At 49.4% G+C, this 18,263-nt stretch overlaps 1 protein-coding gene across 2 annotated transcripts in view; it reads left to right on the forward strand.

Annotated features, from left to right (window-relative positions):
* Window positions 1-16,948, forward strand: part of ZMAT4 (zinc finger matrin-type 4) — a 51,628-nt gene extending 34,680 nt beyond the window's left edge. Inside the window, exons 4-7 of one of the 2 annotated variants that reach the window (XM_021535894.4) lie at window positions 483-639; window positions 5,900-6,127; window positions 11,472-11,568; window positions 16,503-16,948. In XM_021535894.4, the coding sequence (XP_021391569.1) occupies window positions 483-639; window positions 5,900-6,127; window positions 11,472-11,568; window positions 16,503-16,518 (498 nt within the window). In that variant the 3' untranslated portion in view covers window positions 16,519-16,948. The other variant, XM_085559120.1, reaches the window with a different exon arrangement.
* Window positions 16,949-18,263: the final 1,315 nt, after the last annotated feature.

Genomic DNA, 18,263 nt, shown 5'->3' on the forward strand with positions numbered 1-18,263 from the left:
GATGTTGGGTCCTGCTGGAGGGACCTGTGTGATTTCAGACAGTTCATTTATTTCTCTCACCTGCAGAGTGGGTTGTGTCCTCCCGAGTTGTGTCCCCCCAGATGTTTTGGGGTCTCTTGAAGAAGTGCATCAGGAGGAAGCAGTGGTGTCAGACGCAGGGAAAGCTCTGGGTCTGTGTGACTTCCTCAGCCAGAGGGGAGGAGTAGAGACTGAGGGAAGGGAGGCTCGGGGTGTGCCAGGAGCTCCACAGGGACGGGCTGAGCTCCCAGCGCGGACCAGAGTGGAGTGCTGGAGAGCTGGAGGTGTCCCCAAGCTGGACACGGCTGGGACGAGGCAGGAGCAAGGCTGGGAGACATGAGGAAGGGAAACCCCTTGGCATAACAACCTAGATTGTTATTCCTCCCTCCTGTTCTCCCCTCTCTCTGTGACTCTACTTATACACCTCTTTTCTTTGTTTTGTCTATGTTTTTGTCTCCATCCAGGGCAGTGATGGTGACTCAGTGGATAAGAACAAATGCTGCACACTATGTAACATGTCCTTTACCTCAGCAGTGGTGGCAGAATCGCATTACCAAGGGAAAATCCATGCCAAAAGGTTAAAACTGTTGCTAGGGGAACAGCCAGCACTGAAGGCCACAGGTAGGAGCAGAGGGGCTGGTGCAGAGGGGTGCGGGCTCACGGGGCTTGCCCAGGGGGCTGACTTGGTGTGTGCAGGCAGAAAACGGGAACAACGTGGAAAGCTGAGCGGTGGCGGCTGGCAGAAGCAGCTATTCATTTGTGCTGCTGTCATAACAACCTTTAAAAACTCCTGATGCTCATTACTGTTTGCTTTGTTTGTGTAGATTAGGGGTTTATCAGCTGGGACTGGCCCTGGTGCCAGAGCCCTATCTCTGGTTCCACAGTTCCAAAGTGTTTTCTCAGTGGAGGACAATGTCTCCACTGGGTGCAGATAGCCAAGCCTGGCTTTAATTATCAGCAGTTTAATTATCAGCTCAGCTCATATTTTTAATAAACATTTGGTGTTACTGTACAGTACAGAGCATCATCTGCTTTTACCACAGAGGGAAAACCAGGCTTTAAAAACCCTTGGATTGATGGTCTCTTGATTTTTGCCCAGATGGGTTTTGTGCTTTCCTCCACAGTGATTCTAGTAATGCAGCCTATTAACTTTCACATTTAAAAAGTCAAATGTTGAAATTGGACAATTTAACCATCTTATTGTTTGCTTAACCATAAAGTCCCTGAAAACCACTAATAATCTGTGAAAAAAATTCCTCTGTGGTTGTGGAAGCAGAAAATGCTTGAACAAAGAGCACTCACCTTTCTCCAGGAAGAATTCCTAGGCTGAGGTCCTGCAGACAGATGTGACCCAGAATTGCTGCCAATGACACTTCCTTCAGCACAAAATACAAATGGAGTTGTGTGTACTGGACCCTGCCTAGCATGTAAATCCTAGATGTGATTAGATAATGGGAGTTGTCACTCTGTGTGTGTGGTTTTGTTGCCTTTTTAACTTCACAGGCTGTAGATGCTGATACAGAAAGTATGATTTGTCCTTTGCTTGGACAAAGCCCAGGGTGGGCTTGGGAGCTGCTGGCCCCTTTACCTGAGGGAATGTGGGGAATTGTGTTAGGTGGTGGTTTGCTCAGTTTAACTGGCCATGCTGGGCCACCAGTGTGTCCTGTGGAGACAAAAGTAAAGCCACTGCAGCCTGGGGAAGCACCCATGGGCCAGCCAGGAGGAAGGCTGTCACTGAGCTGTCATGGTCATTCACACTTCGCTCCTGTGGGCTCCTCAGGCTGCTCCCTGCAGTTGGCACACAGCTGCAAGGGCACCAGAGCAGCAGGGACTCAGGCTTGGTGTTTATTTGTGCAGGGCTTGCTTGAGCCCCATCCTCCTGTGCAGCCTGCCAGAGCTCCTCCCCTGGCACCAAAGGAGCTGCCACAAGCCCTGGTACTCCCCGTGAGGTCCTGAGGAGCCGGTGCTCACAGGAGTGCTGGATCTCGGAGCAGTGAAAGACTGATTCCTGTGTTACGCTGACAGTTTGGATTCACCCTTCAGCCACAGGGCCTGGCCAAGGCAGGGCTTGCTAAGAGCTGCAGCCTTGCATTGTGGTTTTTGTCTCACTTTTTAATCACCTGGATCAGCCTCAGGAGTCTAAGTGAGCCATGCTACGTGCTCTGGAGTAATGGGCTCTTCAGCCATCCTAATCACTAGGAAGGAGCAACTCAAGGACTCATCAGCTCTCACAGGCACTTGATCTGGAAGATGAAGCTGAGCTCAGGAATACATTAATAAACACCTCCTTGCTCTCCAGGAGTTCTCAGAAATACACCCTTTGGACACAGCATTTTTCTGAGCTTCCTACAGTCATCCAGCAATTTTCACTGGATTTTTGTCCCAGTCCCCTGTGACTGGCACTAAGGAGCGTTAAGTTTCTCAGAGAGAGCTTCAGAGACTCCACTGCTCATGAGTCCCGAGAGCCAACCAAGCACAGCCCTGAGCATGCTGGATGCTCCTGGGGAGGAGATTCTGCTGCTTGGTATTCTGGGGTTTCTGTCTCATCAGTCCCAAAGAAAATCACATCTATTCTTAGAGCCCTTACGGAGATCTGTGTTCTCCTTTACGTTACCATCCAGATGGAGCACAGATGTCCCGTTCTCTGCCAGTGCTTTCAAGAGAAGAAGTGGCCCAACAGTTGGGTTTCTCACAAAAACCGTGTCTCATCATGACAGCAAAATAGTTGTCATCTTTCCTGTTGCTCTGCTGTACAAGGCTGTAGCCCTCAGAGGCTTCACGTCAGCACTATTGCAGACAAATTCCTCTCGTCATTTCCAACATCCTCTGTCAGCTTGCATCCCATCATCACCATGAGTTATAAACCAAAGGATTGTGGGGGAAATAGCTGTTGTCTTCATCAATCCAAGTGCAAGGACCTGCAGGAAAGTGGCAATGGCCCTGGCTTTGGCACATCAAAAGGGACTGAGTGGGCATTTTGGTTTGGGTGCTAGGATCTGTCCAGAAGTGGTTGCAGTCTTAGTCCGAGATTTCTAGACTTTCTTCCAGAAAAAAATTAGTTTCCCAGTGCCTCCTTGTTGTGGCTCACTTACTTTCTTGTCCTCACGCTGAGTTTCTGGAGTGTGCCCATGGAAGAAGTTGGGTGCCATTTAAATCCAGCTTGGAATAAAAAGCTTTGGATGTGAGAAAGAAGTCAAACATTAGTTCATTGCTGGAGTGCTAAAGTGTTTCTAACTTTGTATTTTGCCTCTTGCTGCAAAGTAAGACTTTCTCACTTCCCTCCCACAGCGAAAGGGAACGTAAGGCAGACTGTCATGAGCTATTTAGCATTTTGAAATACTTGAAATAGTCAAACTCTCAGCTTTTATGTTTGTGTTTTAGATGGAGAATCATTTTTAACTTTTGACGTTTTGTGAGTGTTTATTATTAATTTTCATGTCGCTGCTCAGGGAATGATGGCATTTGCTGTTCTGTAGCAGTTATGTAGTGCATATCAAAATGATAAATTCACATTTGTGGAGAAGTCAACTTTCATCTATTTCTCATTGGGAGAATTTGGTAGAGTTGGGATGCTTTCATTAATTGCCAGGCTGGTGGGGGTTGTCAGTGGGACCTGAGGAATGTGACTTTAAAGAAAATATTTTGTACTGTGAGTTCTAAGAGGAAATCTTTGCCTGTGGCAGCCCCTGTGTGATGCAGACAGAGATCTCTGCTGTGGAGCTGTAGCCTGTGGTCCCATGGGAACCAGGCGTGGATGTGAGCTGGGAGCAGGGCTGGGGTGGGCACAGGGGGCTCTGGTGCCATCCCCTGCAGCAGGAGTGCCAGTCCCCCTGGCACCTCTCTCCTGCATGGCATTTGGGGGAGCACAAGCCACCAGCCTCAGGGAGAGGGGCTCAGGGGCACAGCCAGGGCCTGAGAGCAGAGATGTTTCTGTCAGGTTTCCTCAGTGAGCAGGAGATGTAACTCCTGTGGACATCACCAGCTCCGTGAGCTTCAGCTTGCCTGGTCCCCCTCTGGCAGCAGCATGCATAGAAACAAGGAGAATGCTGGCCAAAAGATTGGACAGATTTAACTTTATAGCCTGGGGCTTGTGGAACTGCAAGTCAGGTCTGTGGCAGAGCTCCTGGGCTGCCGAAATTGCTGGTTGTTTATGATGCTCCAAACTTCTCTGCAGCTCAGTCTGGCTCCCTGGACTCAGCCCTGTCCTGGGGTGCCGCAGAGGGCTGGGTCCCCCTGGCCTCACCAGGGCTGTTCCAAGTCCGTGTGGCATCACTGGGCTCTGGGCGTGGACCTCTTCCTGCAGAGAGGCTCCTTGGGGAGTTCAGGAACTCATTTGCAAGAAGCAAGCTGTGCTGGCTTTTCATGAGTCAAGCACTTGCAAAGTCTGTGTAATCCCAGTTTGAACAGGAAATATTGCAATTCCCTGATTTTCTTCCTAATGACTGTGCTGGCCGCTGGCTTTGCTCTTTGCTCACACTGGCAGTTCTGCTGCATGCACCTTGGAGGGGCTGGGCTGTGTCTCTCCTGCTGGAACCATAGAAAAGACTTTTTTTTAGGAGCAAAATCCAGCCAGACCCTGCCTGGCCCTGCCTGGAGCAGCTCTTCAGAGGCAGCGTGATCACTGCTGGAACTCTGATACCTTGGCAATCATCATCAAAAACAATAGAAGGTTATAAACCCCTGGAAATTGATAAGGTTGTAAGTAATGTTATATGTAAGATAGAATTTCCTAGAAAGGTGTCCCTTACTGAGCAGGTCAGCAGAAGATTTATAACAATATTAACTTTCTCAAGGCAAGGAGTCAATCACAGTGGAATCCAGGCATAATTATATGTCTAAATATATCCCTCTGTTGTTCCTGGTGTCAGACACTGAGGTGGGTTTGGCATTTGCTGCCCTGTGGGCTCATCAGGGCTCAGCTGGATCATCTCCTGATCAAAGACAGCCACCACACACCTCCAAATGTGCCTATTCCAGTACCATGGAGAGAGCAGGTTGTTAATTATTTAAACAGCAGACATTTCATCTAGAAAATAAAGGAAAAGGAAAGCCACATAAAAGGGAATTTTTGAATGAAGTGTGATGATTAAGTGCTAGTCATTGTATATTTTTGTATCCCAGTGTTACCTAAACTTTATTTTACTTCAAACTCTTTTTTCCATGGGTTTGTGACTTGTATTGTATGAAGTTGGGAAACTCTGTTGAACAAAGTGCATTCCATTATATAAAGACTAATCACTCCCTTTTCTTTGGGATGATATGGGGCTCATATTTGTGTTCCTGAATGGGCTTTTGATGAATCTGAAGGAAAATAGAATTAAATTAAGGTCGCATGTTGCTGGTACCTGACAATTCACAGTGTGAAGATCTTTGAAGGATGGGACTGACTATTGAGTATTTTTGTTAATTTGTGATAGTTTGCAATGACTATGGCTTTCCTGTTCTTTCTGAGACCAAATAAATTGAAAAATACGAATCCTGAGATAATGATAAATATGTCTCTCTATCCTGAGAAGGAGATGGCTCTTCATGGTGTATTTATTCTGAACTGACGATTTTTCCTGGGAGTAGCAATTCAAGCAGGATAAGTTTAGCAAATTTAGTCAGAACAGTGATAAGATGTGTAATTGCACTGAGAGCATCCTCCTTCCCAGTTAGTGAAATGCAGAAAGCTGAGGAACTGTCCTGGGCTGTCCTTTCATGACGCTTTTTTTAATGAGGAACGGTAGCTTTCCAAGCAGCACCATCCAAAATATCTGCCGGGACCCTGTAACTGCAGCTGATCATTCCCTGTGTCTGGTGTGGGATCGGCCTCAGGGTCTGGCGTTCCTCAGGCAGCAGGAGCCCAGGAGAGCTGACGTGTGCCCGTTGCCTTTTGCAGAGGCCGCTCTGGGCCCGCTGAAGCCGGCGCGCACGGACGGAGCCCCGGCGGTGCCGCCGCCTCCGCAGCGCAGGGACTCGGACCGCTACTGCCAGCTCTGCACGGCCTGGTTCAACAACCCCATGATGGCACAGCAGCACTACGACGGCAAAAAGCACAAGAAGAACGCGGCCAGGGCCGACCTCCTGGAGCAGCTGGGGAAGACCCTGGACCTGGGGGAGCTACGAGGTGAGGCCCGCACACGGCCAGCAGGGCCCTGCTGCCTGCGAGATCCCGCGACCTCGCTCACTGCGGGCACCAGTGGTGCAGGGAGCCCGAGGTGCTCTTACTGCTTCATGAGGCTCCCAGTTCTGTAAAAAAATTCCCTGCTCTGGAATGCCAGCCTGCAGTTTTAGCAGCATTCTTTCAAAGTTGTTTCCTAGGTATCTCTTTTGCCCCCTCCTAAAATAGTCCTTTCCTTTAGTACACGCACCTGTCTTCGAGCGAGTTTGGCTTGTCCCTGGGAGAGGAGAGCATGTTACAGCTCAGCCCCATGCAGCAGTGCAGACAGGATGTTGCTGGAGGCAGAGCACTCCCTACATCTCCCTGATGGAGAGCAGGACAACTATCTTCCATGATTAATTAGTGTTTGTAAAATGCTGTGATGGCCCTGGGTCAGCAGCAACAACAGGAGCTGAGCATTTGCCACAGGGATGTTAAACACAAGTTTTTTGTGTTCCTGCTGAAGGGAGAGCAGCCTTTCTTCATCTGTGTGTCAGTCCATCCATGGTGGCCCCACAGGGGGGGCTCTGGCACATGCTGGGTCCCTGTGGGAACTGTGCCTGGGCTTGCAACCCTCTGGGAGCCACCCTCAAGCAGAGCAGAGCCACAGCCAGGCCAGTGGTCTCAGCAGCCAGACCCCCGGAGCATCCCTGGGCCCTCCTGAGCTTGTGCTGGAGAGGTGCAATTTGATTCGGTCCAGGACTGAATCGTGACAATACCTGCTTACTCTGGGGTGTAGGCACAGGAGAGGCACGAGCCTTTTGTCTGGGTTACAGTCCTGTGTGCACACAGGGACCTGACTCAGCTGAGGAAGAAGGACAGGTTTGATTCAGAGCTATGTGCAAGATCTTTGGTTTGCCAGTGAGGCTTTGCAATAACATTTTGATACACCTGGGTCTTCTTCCTTGTTAAATGAAATAATTTTTCTTTAGATACTAATGACTATACAGTATATTGTGTATTTCTTGGTCTCCCATAAACCTTGTAATGGTTATCTTGATCCTCCTGTGCTACCTAGTGTGACTCACGGGGCCATCAATGATTCATGATGGCTGAGTCACTGCCCGCTGCTGGAAATATGTGGGAATAAAACCTGGGACAATGACATGGAAGTGCTCAGTACTTTGAGCTGTGCCAAGCTCAGGAATGGCTGAGGATGTCATTATCTGTAAATAAATCAATTGGGAAGTGTTTTATTAATTTAGCTCCTGGGAGAGTTGAAATTGGAGGCCTTCACAGCCTCATCAGCTGCTGGTTTTTGCCTTCATGGTGATGCTGTGCGTGGTTGGGGTTTGTACTGGATCCAGTGTGGTCCTGCCAGTGTCTGTAGATGACGGGAGAGAGGACAGCAGAGCTGTGTCCAGGCTGTGTGTGTGCCTGATCCAGGGGAATAGGGGTGTTCCTCTGGCTGGGCACTTCAGGGTGCTGTTCCAGGGGTTCAGTCTGCAGTGCCCACATTGTACAGCACCAACGAGGTGCAGCCAGGCCCAGGGAGCAAAGGGGGTGTCCCTGAGCCTGCCAAGCTGGGAAATCTTCCCATTTTTCTAACTAGGGCATGAGCATCTGTCCATCTGTGTCCATCTAGAGATGCTCTCCTGGATGCATTTAGCTGCAATATTAGAGCAGATCTTGACAGGTGTTGAAAGCAGTCTCTGCAGTGGCCACCACACAATGATATCCAGCTTGTGCCCAGGCAGACAGCTTCACCTTGCCAGGTACATCGTGCCTGCCTACAGGGTGATGGTGGCAGCAGGAAATGGCTGTGCTGGGGACAGCATCCCCATGCTCTCCCTGCTCCACACTGTCTTTGCTGCCTCAGTTTTCCCTGGATTGCAAAGTCATCTCCTTCCTCTGCATCCCTGGTGGCTTCTCCCATCACAGCTTAAATATTAATTCTATTTTGACTAATGTGGGAGATGAACACTTGATGCATTGTGTGAGCTTGAAACAGGCAGTGTCAGTTGAAGTACAACATTTCAGCAGCCTTTGATGTTTTGATAATGGCTGTAATAAAATATTTATTGATAAATATGAATGTATATTTGGAGAAGTAAGAATAGAAATATATTTTTGGACAATTGATATTTATAGGAAACAAAAACACTGATTCTTCTCACCAAGTGCTCATCCTGCAATTTTCAGGTCTTATTTTCTTCTCAGAAATAAGAGTGAGGAGAGGGAAAAAAAAAAAAAAAGGAGAAATGAGCTTTGTTTCTGCAGTCTGTTGAGTTAAAATTGCAGCACAGGACACACAGATTCCTTTTCCTTGGCTGGATGGAGTGCAGGGTCCAGCCCACTCTCAGAGCAGTTCTGTGCGGCTTTCCAGCTATGGCACAGAGCTGCTTTGGGACCCACCCTGCTGTGTGGCTGACCTGGAATCCCTGCTGCTTCTGCTGGGCAGGGAAGCATGGGAACATACCCTGAAAGAGAAAGGAACTGGGAGTTTTCTTCTTGCAGAGCTGCCTGCCCTGGCTGCCCCTGCACCCTGGCACAGATCATAGGGAGACAAAACCTGGTGGGTACCAACCCCCAGATTCCAGGCTCTGCTCTGACAACTTGTGCCTGTTCAGCAGCACGGAGTGGCTCATGGCTCAGCTGGAGGCAGCCATGGGGCTCCATCTGATAGCTCTCGCCCTCCCCAGCCTGTCCCAGGCACAGGGAGGAGGAATGTCAAGTTTCATCCATCAAGTCCCATCTCACGAGTTGTAGTTCATGTCTGGTGTCCCCCATGGCCAGCTCTCCTGGTCCCTCTCCCAGGCAGGTGGGCTCTGCAGTTGGCAAGTGGTTTGTAAGGGGCTCTGCCTGGTGCTGGGGCCAGCCAAACCCTGCAACAGGTGCTCTGAATCCCTAAAATAAAGCACAGCAGCCTCTGCAGCACAGATGGACAAGGGCACAGAGATGTCTCTTGGAGCCTTTGTGTTCTCAGGTAAATTGGTGGTGCTGCAGATGCACCAGTATCAGGCAATGAGTTGTGCTTCCGTTTTCATCTCAGCTCATAATCTCTTTGTATACCTTATAAATACTTCTCATTCTGTGCTGTCACTTGTGGTTAGTAAGAAGCAGTTTAACAAGGACTCCCCTGGAATGGGTTTTAATTCATTTTATGCAGGATGACATTAATAACTTGACTTGTTAATATTTTATTTAATGGGGATAGGAGGACATTCAATTTTACATGAATGTATGTCATGCTGCAGGGGAGGCAATGCTGATGTGTCTTGAGGATGCAGAAGGGGATGTGAATACAGCCACAGCCTAGCTGCCAGTATGGACTGCTCAGGGTGGGACCATCTTATGGCCTGGAGGGCTGAGCTCAGCCCCAGAGCACTGGTGGGGCAGTTCTATGAAACCAGTTTCAGCCAAGTAGCAGCTTTGATGAGCTCCAGTGAAGTCAAATTGTGGTAATTTTTATACCCTGGAAGTGATTATTGCCTGTGGTCTCATCCTGCTGTTCATTTGAGGCTAGTTTCCTCTCTCCATCTCCATCCCAGTTCATGGAATCTGCCCAGTCTGGGGCTGCATGTTCCAGCCTGTGGGAAGAGTTGCATCAGGGAGCAGCACTGAGTTCCCTGCACAGAACACAGGGAGGGGGGAGCAGGGTTCCCCCTGGTTCATCACTGTGAGTAGCCTTGACATGCTGAGGGAGAAAATCATCATCCCCAGTTAGGAACTGCTTTGGTGAAGGCGTTTCCACCTACACCAGTAATTAAGATTCACTGAGGCTGCTCTTAACATGCTGCTAAATTGGCTGAGCAGCAGAACCTTATTACCTTAAAGTATTACCTGTTTCTTAGTTCCCCAGTCCCCTCTGCCATGTGGAGATCCTGGTGGGGTCCAGGTTCTCAGTCTGCAGCATTGTGCTGACACACCACGCCAGCCGTGCACTGCCCATCCCGTTCCTTCACCTGCGTTCTGGTACATTCATCAGGCTTCTAATGCCTGTTGGTTGAATAAAGGAAACAGCAGCTGCCAGCAATGGACAAAGGGCGTGACTGTAAAATCATCACTGCTTCATCAAGAATAAATTCTGTAAGGAGAAGATCCAAGTGCACATTTGCAAATTGATTTTTGTTCTGTGCCACATCGTGACACAGAAATACAGAAACTACTTAAATACCTCTGCAGTTGCTGGCTTGTTGTTTTTGAGCACTCGTCTGAACGATTTTGGAATATTATTTAAAGATGATTTTCATGCTGTGCCAAATTCCTGGGTAAGAGATATTATGAAATGTTTGAGAAAAGTGGGGCTGTTGGTGTAGCTGGTAATTAAAGTGCAAAACAAGATAAGGAATTTTTCGAGAGCCAAAAAGGCAGGTCCAGCTGGGGAGGAGTCAGTGTGTTTATTACCTGTACAGTTAATTATGGTGAGCATGGACTGATCAAATTTGAGAATGCTACACGTTATTTGTTCTAAATTAGTTGTTTTAGCAATTTTGGCAAAAATAACAATACTGTAGAAAGCCATAAGAGACAATTACAAGGAACATTAGAACTGTTCCTAAGGAGCACAGCAATCCTGCTAGGAATCCTGTGGCTCCAGTGTTGTTAAGCAGAGCCCTTACTTCTGCTGGGGACAGTCTGTACTGCAGCCAAGAGAGAACCCAGCTTTGGCTTTGGGGGGCTGCCTGGTGCCCCTGCCAGCTGCCAGCCTTGACCTTCAGCCAGAGGCTGTTGAGTGTGGACTCTGGGAGACCAGCATCTGTGCTTGGCTAGTTCACTTTGGTGGATAAATCAGAGTGGATCCTTCTGGGGAAAAGAGAGTTCCTAAGCAATCTGGCTGCTGAATGTACTAACAGGGAATTGCTCTGAATTATGATCCCTACCAAAAACTAGAGGGATAAATGGTGCCTGGAGTGCTTGTTAGTGTGAGCACAGTGATGATCCCCTGAGGAGGGCACAGGAGAGATTCACCACACTCTCAGGAGGGATGAGCCTTTGAACCTGGCTTTCTTCTGCTCAGTTCTAAAAATATTCCTTTAGGTTTCTCTAATGCTTGGGTACCCTGGCCTGGAAAAGTAAATAGATGAATCACTATAAAGAGAAATGCCTGTGACACTGGAAATGAAATGTGGGATCCAAGCACCTTCTAATTAATTAGAAGTTTGCTTGGAGCATAGGTTATGGCTTTTTTTTTCTATTTCTCTCCCTTTCTTCAGTCATTTTCACTTATTTTTACTTCCTAGCTGCCATTTTGAATAGTCTATAGCCCAGGCACATGAGTGTTTCCCTCTAGTGCAGCCCATGCTCCTCTCGGCCTCACCATGTGGCAAGTTGGAGCCAAGGGTTAACTAACACCTGGTTTTCCTCACAGGCCTGAAGCGCAGCTACACCTGCAACATCTGCAACGTCACCCTGAACTCCATAGAGCAGTACCATGCACACCTGAAGGGCTCCAAACACCAGACCAAGTGAGTATCCCTGTGCTTCTCCCAGTGGGCTGCAGTCGGTCTGTGTCTGCCAGGATGGAATGCTCTGGGACAGTGCTGTGCACTCCAGCTCCCTGTCAGCAGAGGAGCACTGGGGCTGTGCTCTGGTTGCTGTGAAAACACAGCTACCAGAGGAATGCAGAGCTGAACCCACATGGGCTTGCTGGAGTCCCGCTGACTTGTGGATAATGATACTGAGTTTGCAGCTTATTTCATGTGTGAAACCTCACAAGAGACACCCTGAGCCTAAGGGCATTAAGGTGTTTCCCAGAGAAACGGTTTTTGCTGTGATTTAGACTAATTATGCATTATCCAGCTATGAGAATTGGGGGGAGTCTGCTCTGTCAATTACTACAAATTATTAAAATGAAGTGATGGAGAAACGTGATACCAGAGCTTAGATTAATGAACTAATTGCTCTTAATGCACTTATATGTGAGCTTTGGGAACCATTTCAGGCTGAGTCACTTGGAACTGCCTGGATTAAGAGAGCAATATAAAGGGATACACCTGAAGTGCTTCAGGTAGCTTTGAGGATACTCTGAAAAGTGAGCAGGATGAGCAGAACTAGCAGTGCCGACTAATGGCTCATTTTGCTTAAGCCAGCAGAGGATAAAGCCAGCCCTTCCCCAGCTGATGTCAGACCTTCTCAGGTTCCTGCTATTATCCACATTAGCTTTATTCTATTTATTCAGGGAACATCTGAATGCCTTCCAAATGCAGTGGTGCAGCTCACCTGCTGGCAGGTGTGTTGTGGAGCAGTGGGCTGGGGCCAGGTGAGTGAGCCAGCCATGGTTTTGGGCTGTGCCATGAGGAATCTGTGACCTTTGCTGCCTCCATCTCCTGCTCTTCAGCACATCTCCCTGATGGAGGATCCCTGCCCAGCCAGGTCATGTGGGAACAGCTGGGACAGGGTCAGGATCCATACCCAGTGCAAGAAATTCCCACTGCTGGAAAATAGAGCTGAGAGCTCTTCCCCTTGAAACCTGGAATGACAGCATCTGTGCCATGCTGCTGTGGCCCAGAGCTGTAATTTATCTTTCCCTTGCCAGTCCTTCCAGGTCTGTATGATTATTGCTGTGGTTGCTGTTGGTATTATTGAGACGGATAAAGAAGTTTATCTCAAACCAGAGCAGCCTCATGGATGGGAAACAGATGTGCAGGAAGATGTGTCACCAATTCCCCACACCAGAAGGGTACCTGGTTATCCCCACACTTTCTGCTCTGTTGTGAACTCTTCTACAACTAGCAGAGATTCAGAAATCTTAATTGCTAGTGCTGTGAAATGTAACCTTGGGAAGTTATTTGTGCTTTGACTGTGGTAGGAGTGACAGATGACAGGCATGCCCTGGGCTCAGCCTGTTCTCAGTGCAAAGGAATGTGCTGGGCAGCACAAACAACAGATTTTGGCAGGGATGCATCTACATTTCACTGGCTTTTCCAAGCAATTGGCTCGTCCATACAAAGAAAGGGACTTTGGAAATGCAGACCTGGTCCTTTGCTGAGTTCCCAGAGCTGTGATGTCCCACAGAGACGTTGCAGCACCATGGTTCCCAGGTGTGCTCTGTGCTGGGGCAGGTGAGGATCGTCCCCTACTCGTTCCTCAGCCAGTGTTCCCCTGCTGGTTTCTGCTGTTCTCATTATTGTTGGTTAATGTCAAGGCTGTCCTCTGCCTCATAACTCAGGCTGAAGCCACTGGACTGCAGTTGCCAAGGCAACAAAGCATTTTATGTAGCTGTCATACTTCATATAGTTAAAGACTAAACAAACCTGAAGAAAGGGGCAGTTAGTGAAGGACCGAGGTGAAGGGATACAGGGATTGTGCTTTGGGACAAAGAGCAAAACAGGGAACAGTGATTGCAGGATGGAAGCTGATACCACCCAAAAAACACCAGGCAGATGAGTTCCCTGGAAAGCTGCTTCAGGGGTTCAGAACTTTTATGAGGCATGAGCTGCATTGTGGTTATTTATTACTGTTCCTGAGAGCTCTGCAGAGAGCAGCATGCTGAGAGCCCCAGTTAGAGCTGCCTTAAATAACCCACCATACACACCATGAGCTTGGCAGCTGTGTTAGCCAGGAGCCTGGCACTACCCTGTGGAGGCTGGGGCTCCACGGGCAGCACATAATTTGATGCTTGTGCCCTGCAGCTGAGCTGCTCTTCCTTGAGTGGCCAGGAGAGATGAACCATTCATAGGAACTTCAGGTACTACCCTGAGTGCTTCTGACTGCATTTGTTTGACCAAAAGAGGGGGAAATAGGGCTTAGGAAGGAAGCTGGAGGTGTCTTGGCTGGTATTTTGGTATTGAATAAAAGATGCACCAAGGGAAGAGGGAGCTAATACTGAGCTGGTCCTTATCCCTCCAGCCTTGCATACACAAGCAGATATATCTGCCAGTTCCTGTTTTTTATTCCAGGGTACAGGTACTTGAGCTTAATTTGAAAATTAAGGTTAAATGCCTCATTGGATGTGTGGGGAGTGCAGGGTTCAACTCAGGCTCAGATGGGTGATGCCGCTGGCTGTGGGCACAGAGCAAGTTTTGGAATGTGGATGGACTCTGGGACATCTGCAGCGGGGTGGAGCACTTTAATTTGGGATTTATGAACTGTGTAGAGATGATTGAGGCATTGTTTGACTTGCTCTCCAGAAATAGACAGAGGATTTTTTTATCTCCTCTCTCCTTCCCTCCTCCCCCCATGCAGCACGGAGCAGCAGTGCTGGGCAGGCTGCCAGGCAGGGGCCAGTGCCCGCTCTGGCTGAACTGTGGTGGGCACCAGCAGCAGCCAGAATCCAGTTGTGAATGTTACTTCTGAGAGGCTGGGAGGGAGACACATGCCAGCCTCACTCCCCATGGGCTGGCAGAAACAAAACCTCCCTCTTTTCTGCTTTATGCAAATTGTGAAGATGACAAATCACTGCTCAAAGTGATTGGCAACAAACAACAGGGATTAAAGTCCCAGGTAGTTGTGAAAGGAGACAGAGGATATTCAGTGTCTGGGGTCAAAACAGTGCTTGTGCAGAACATTACCCTGGGGCTTGGCAAAAAGCCCTTCCTGGAGAGGGCTTGGGGACAGGCTGGGTCCTCCCCATGGCCTGGAGAAAACAGCTGCCTGCAGGGAAGAGGCTCCAGAGGGCCTGTTTTGGGATTGAGGTACCTCCTCTGGGCATGTGGGTGCAAGGAGCAGAGGTGCTTTTGGCAGAGCAGAGAGCTCAGAGTCACATTTGGGGTGGGTGGCACCCCTGGGCCGGGTGTGGGTCTGTCACATGTGCCAGAGAGCTGAGAGCTGTGCTCCTCTGCTCGGGCCGTCAGCCACAGAGGGCTGAGATCCAGCCCTGGTAATTAACAGTCTGACTGTGTGGGGATAACATTCCCACTTCCATAAAGAAGAACTTTGTCTTCTTGCCTTCATTTTGTTTCTTTGATCAGCCAGACCACTCTGCCACATCTAGAGCTCACAAATGTATTCCAGGGTTTTATAATCACTCATTTACGCTTTCATAGATGCTAATGCATGTAAGAGTTTCCCTTTCAGACTCAGGCTTCCTGGTTTATTTCAGGATTTTTGCAGAGGGGACCCAATCCTGCAGCCATCATTGGGCTAAAACCAATTCAATGGTCAGAATTAATTCTGAGGGGTTAAGAGTGGTCATGTCCAGTAGGGGAGGTGGCTCTGCAGCCCTTCCTGCACAACTCAGCTTTGACTTTGGGCTGCACCCTGTGCAAGCCCAGATGGTTGATGTCCTGCTGAGGAGCAGAGACAGCAGGCTTGGGCCTAGGCAGGCTCTTTCCTCTTTTCTTTCCTTTTTTATTTTCAGGCTGAGAGCACAGATGTCTAATTGGAACAGGGTATTTATCAACATAAGCTGCTTGGCTATTCAGGAATGAACTAATCAAAATATTGTTAATATCATGCTGGAGAAATGTCACCCTTTGCCATGGTTTTGTTTACATCACTTTTCCCGTCTATTTAAGAAGGTGTGAACAAATATTGACAGCCTGTTGTGGCTGAAGCATATCCCAGGATCTGTGTGTCTGGCACAGCCAACTCATGGGGAGCTCTGGGGCTGCCTGGCCTGGCTCCACCTGGGTCAGATTTAGTGCCAAATGGCATTTATGTTTCTCCTGGATGTTTCCAGTCCTGTCCCTGGTGCCAGCAGGTTGGGCTCCTTCTGCACATCCTCACTCAGGATGAAGGTGTTTTCAGACAGATTTCCTGTAAATTTCTGGAAGTTAGAGTAAATGAGTTGTATTGTGCACTTCACACCCAAGCCAAATGATTTTGTTCTTACCTGGGTGGCTACAATAACAGTAACACTTGGTAATAGTAGTATTTCTATGTGCTTTTTGCAATATATAGTAGCTTATGGTAAAGAAGCGTAAGAGCAGTAGCAGCTCCAGAAGATGAATAGTTACAAAAGGTGGATGGAATTGATAGGCATTTTTATTTGTCATAGTTTCAGTTCCAGGGAGCAGCTGAATAATTACACTGCCTGTGAAGAAAGAAAATGTAATACTTCCCCTCATTATAGATCTAACTTGTCTCCCTTCCCTTTTAATGTCAGTGAAAATGAAGATATCTCTGATATCTTCTGTTTTGATCATAATTTGAAAATCCCAGAACAACTCTGTGTTGTGGTGTTGGGTGTACAGATTAATTATCTTAATGTAAAACCCAAACACTGGGTTAATTGCTCAAACCACAAACCTGAGCTTGCCAGTGCCAATTCCAATGAGAAATTCCTCATCAGCTGAGCTGTGCTGGGCCATGGAGGAGGCGAGTTGAGCAGGATTTGTGAGGCTCTTAAATTCAAATTTAAGACCTAAAGAAAGGAGATTTTTCCAATTTGCTGTGGTGATTTTCTCTCATAAAACACACCAGGATGGAGTGTGACTTGGGCTTCGTTTCTGTCTTGCAGCCTGAAGAACCAGTAGTAGCTCATCAGTGGAGAAGAGGACAAGCACTAATGCTGCTTCTGTGGAGGGGAGCGGGTCAGCAGGAAAGGAGGCTTTCTTGGACAGTGATCCTATGTGGATTCAATAATTAACATGTAACTAACCTTTGCTTTGGACAAGTACATGGATTTTTTTTTTTTTAATTTTGTGGTGAGTTAAAATATTTCGATGGATTTTTTTACCCTTTCAAGACAATATTTATTCAGCACAGAGTCTAGAGTATGATAACTATCCTGTAAATACAGCACTTACTCATCAGTCATCTTCAGGGACAGTGGAGAAAAACTATTTTACTTTTTCATATTTATTCCTAGATTTCTCCCAAGAGTATAAGATTATTCTACTACATTATCCATGATAGTGATGTAATCAGTCTTCAATCAGAAATAAACACACTTTCTTCACCTTCTCCAGCATGGTTTGTGTCAACACATTCAGAGCAGCAGCAGTGAATCCTGGGGATTGTGTAATGGATGAGTTTCTTCCTTTGCTCTTTGTCTCTAAAGAAACAAATGCTTCCATGAGTAAAGAACACCACAAAGAAAGTGTGAATTCTTTTTCCTGCTGGAGGGATTCCTGCAGGCTCAACAGAAGCTGTTTGCTTTGTTGCCTTTGTTGCGTGGCAGAGGCCGGTCGCTGCTGTGCCCACCGGAGAGCTGCAGGAGCCCGGTGGCACCAGAGCCTTGGCACGGGCTGAGCTGGCCAGGCCATCCCAGGTAAGGCTGGTGACCTGCACACCTGCAGGGACACGGGGTTAGCCCTGCACTGGTGCAGCTCAGGCTCTGCCCCGCACAGCCAGCAGCAGCTCGTTCCCCTGCCTGCGTTGGGCACCTGAGTAGTGAAGGAGCTGAGTGGGAGGAGAGGCTTTCAGTGCTCTGCACTGAGCCCCTGGGCAGTGCCTGTGCCCCTGGGCACAGTGCCTGAGCCCCTGGGCAGTGCCTGAGCCCCTGGGCACAGTGCCTGAGCCCCTGGGCAGTGCCTGAGCCCCTGGGCGCAGTGCCTGAGCCCCTGGGCAGTGCCTGAGCCCCTGGGCACAGTGCCTGAGCCCCTGGGCAGTGCCTGAGCCCCTGGGCAGTGCCTGTGCCCCTGGGCACAGTGCCTGAGCCCCTGGCTGAGCCCGAGCCCCTGGGTACAGTGCCTGAGCCCCTGGGCAGTGCCCGAGCCCCTGGGCACAGTGCCTGAACCCCTGGGCAGTGCCCGAGCCCCTGGGCACAGTGCCTGAACCCCTGGGCAGTGCCTGAGCCCCTGGGCAGTGCCTGTGCCCCTGGGCAGTGCCTGTGCCCCTGGGCACAGTGCCTGAGCCCCTGGGCAGTGCCCGAGCCCCTGGGCAGTGCCCGAGACCCTGGCTGTGCCTGAGCCCCTGGGCAGTGCCTGAGCCCCTGGGCACAGTGCCTGAGCCCCTGGGCAGTGCCTGTGCCCCTGGGCACAGTGCCTGAGCCCCTGGGCACAGTGCCTGAGCCCCTGGCTGAGCCCGAGCCCCTGGGTACAGTGCCTGAGCCCCTGGGCAGTGCCTGTGCCCCTGGGCAGTGCCTGTGCCCCTGGGTACAGTGCCCGAGCCCCTGGGCAGTGCCCGAGCCCCTGGGCAGTGCCTGAGCCCCTGGGCACAGTGCCCGAGCCCCTGGGCACAGTGCCTGAGCCCCTGGCTGAGCCCGAGCCCCTGGGTACAGTGCCCGAGCCCCTGGGCAGTGCCTGTGCCCCTGGGCAGTGCCCGAGCCCCTGGGCAG

Source organism: Lonchura striata, chromosome 22, assembly GCF_050655825.1.
Source record: "Lonchura striata isolate lonStrDom1 chromosome 22, ASM5065582v1, whole genome shotgun sequence".
NCBI classification, from domain to species: domain Eukaryota; kingdom Metazoa; phylum Chordata; class Aves; order Passeriformes; family Estrildidae; genus Lonchura; species Lonchura striata.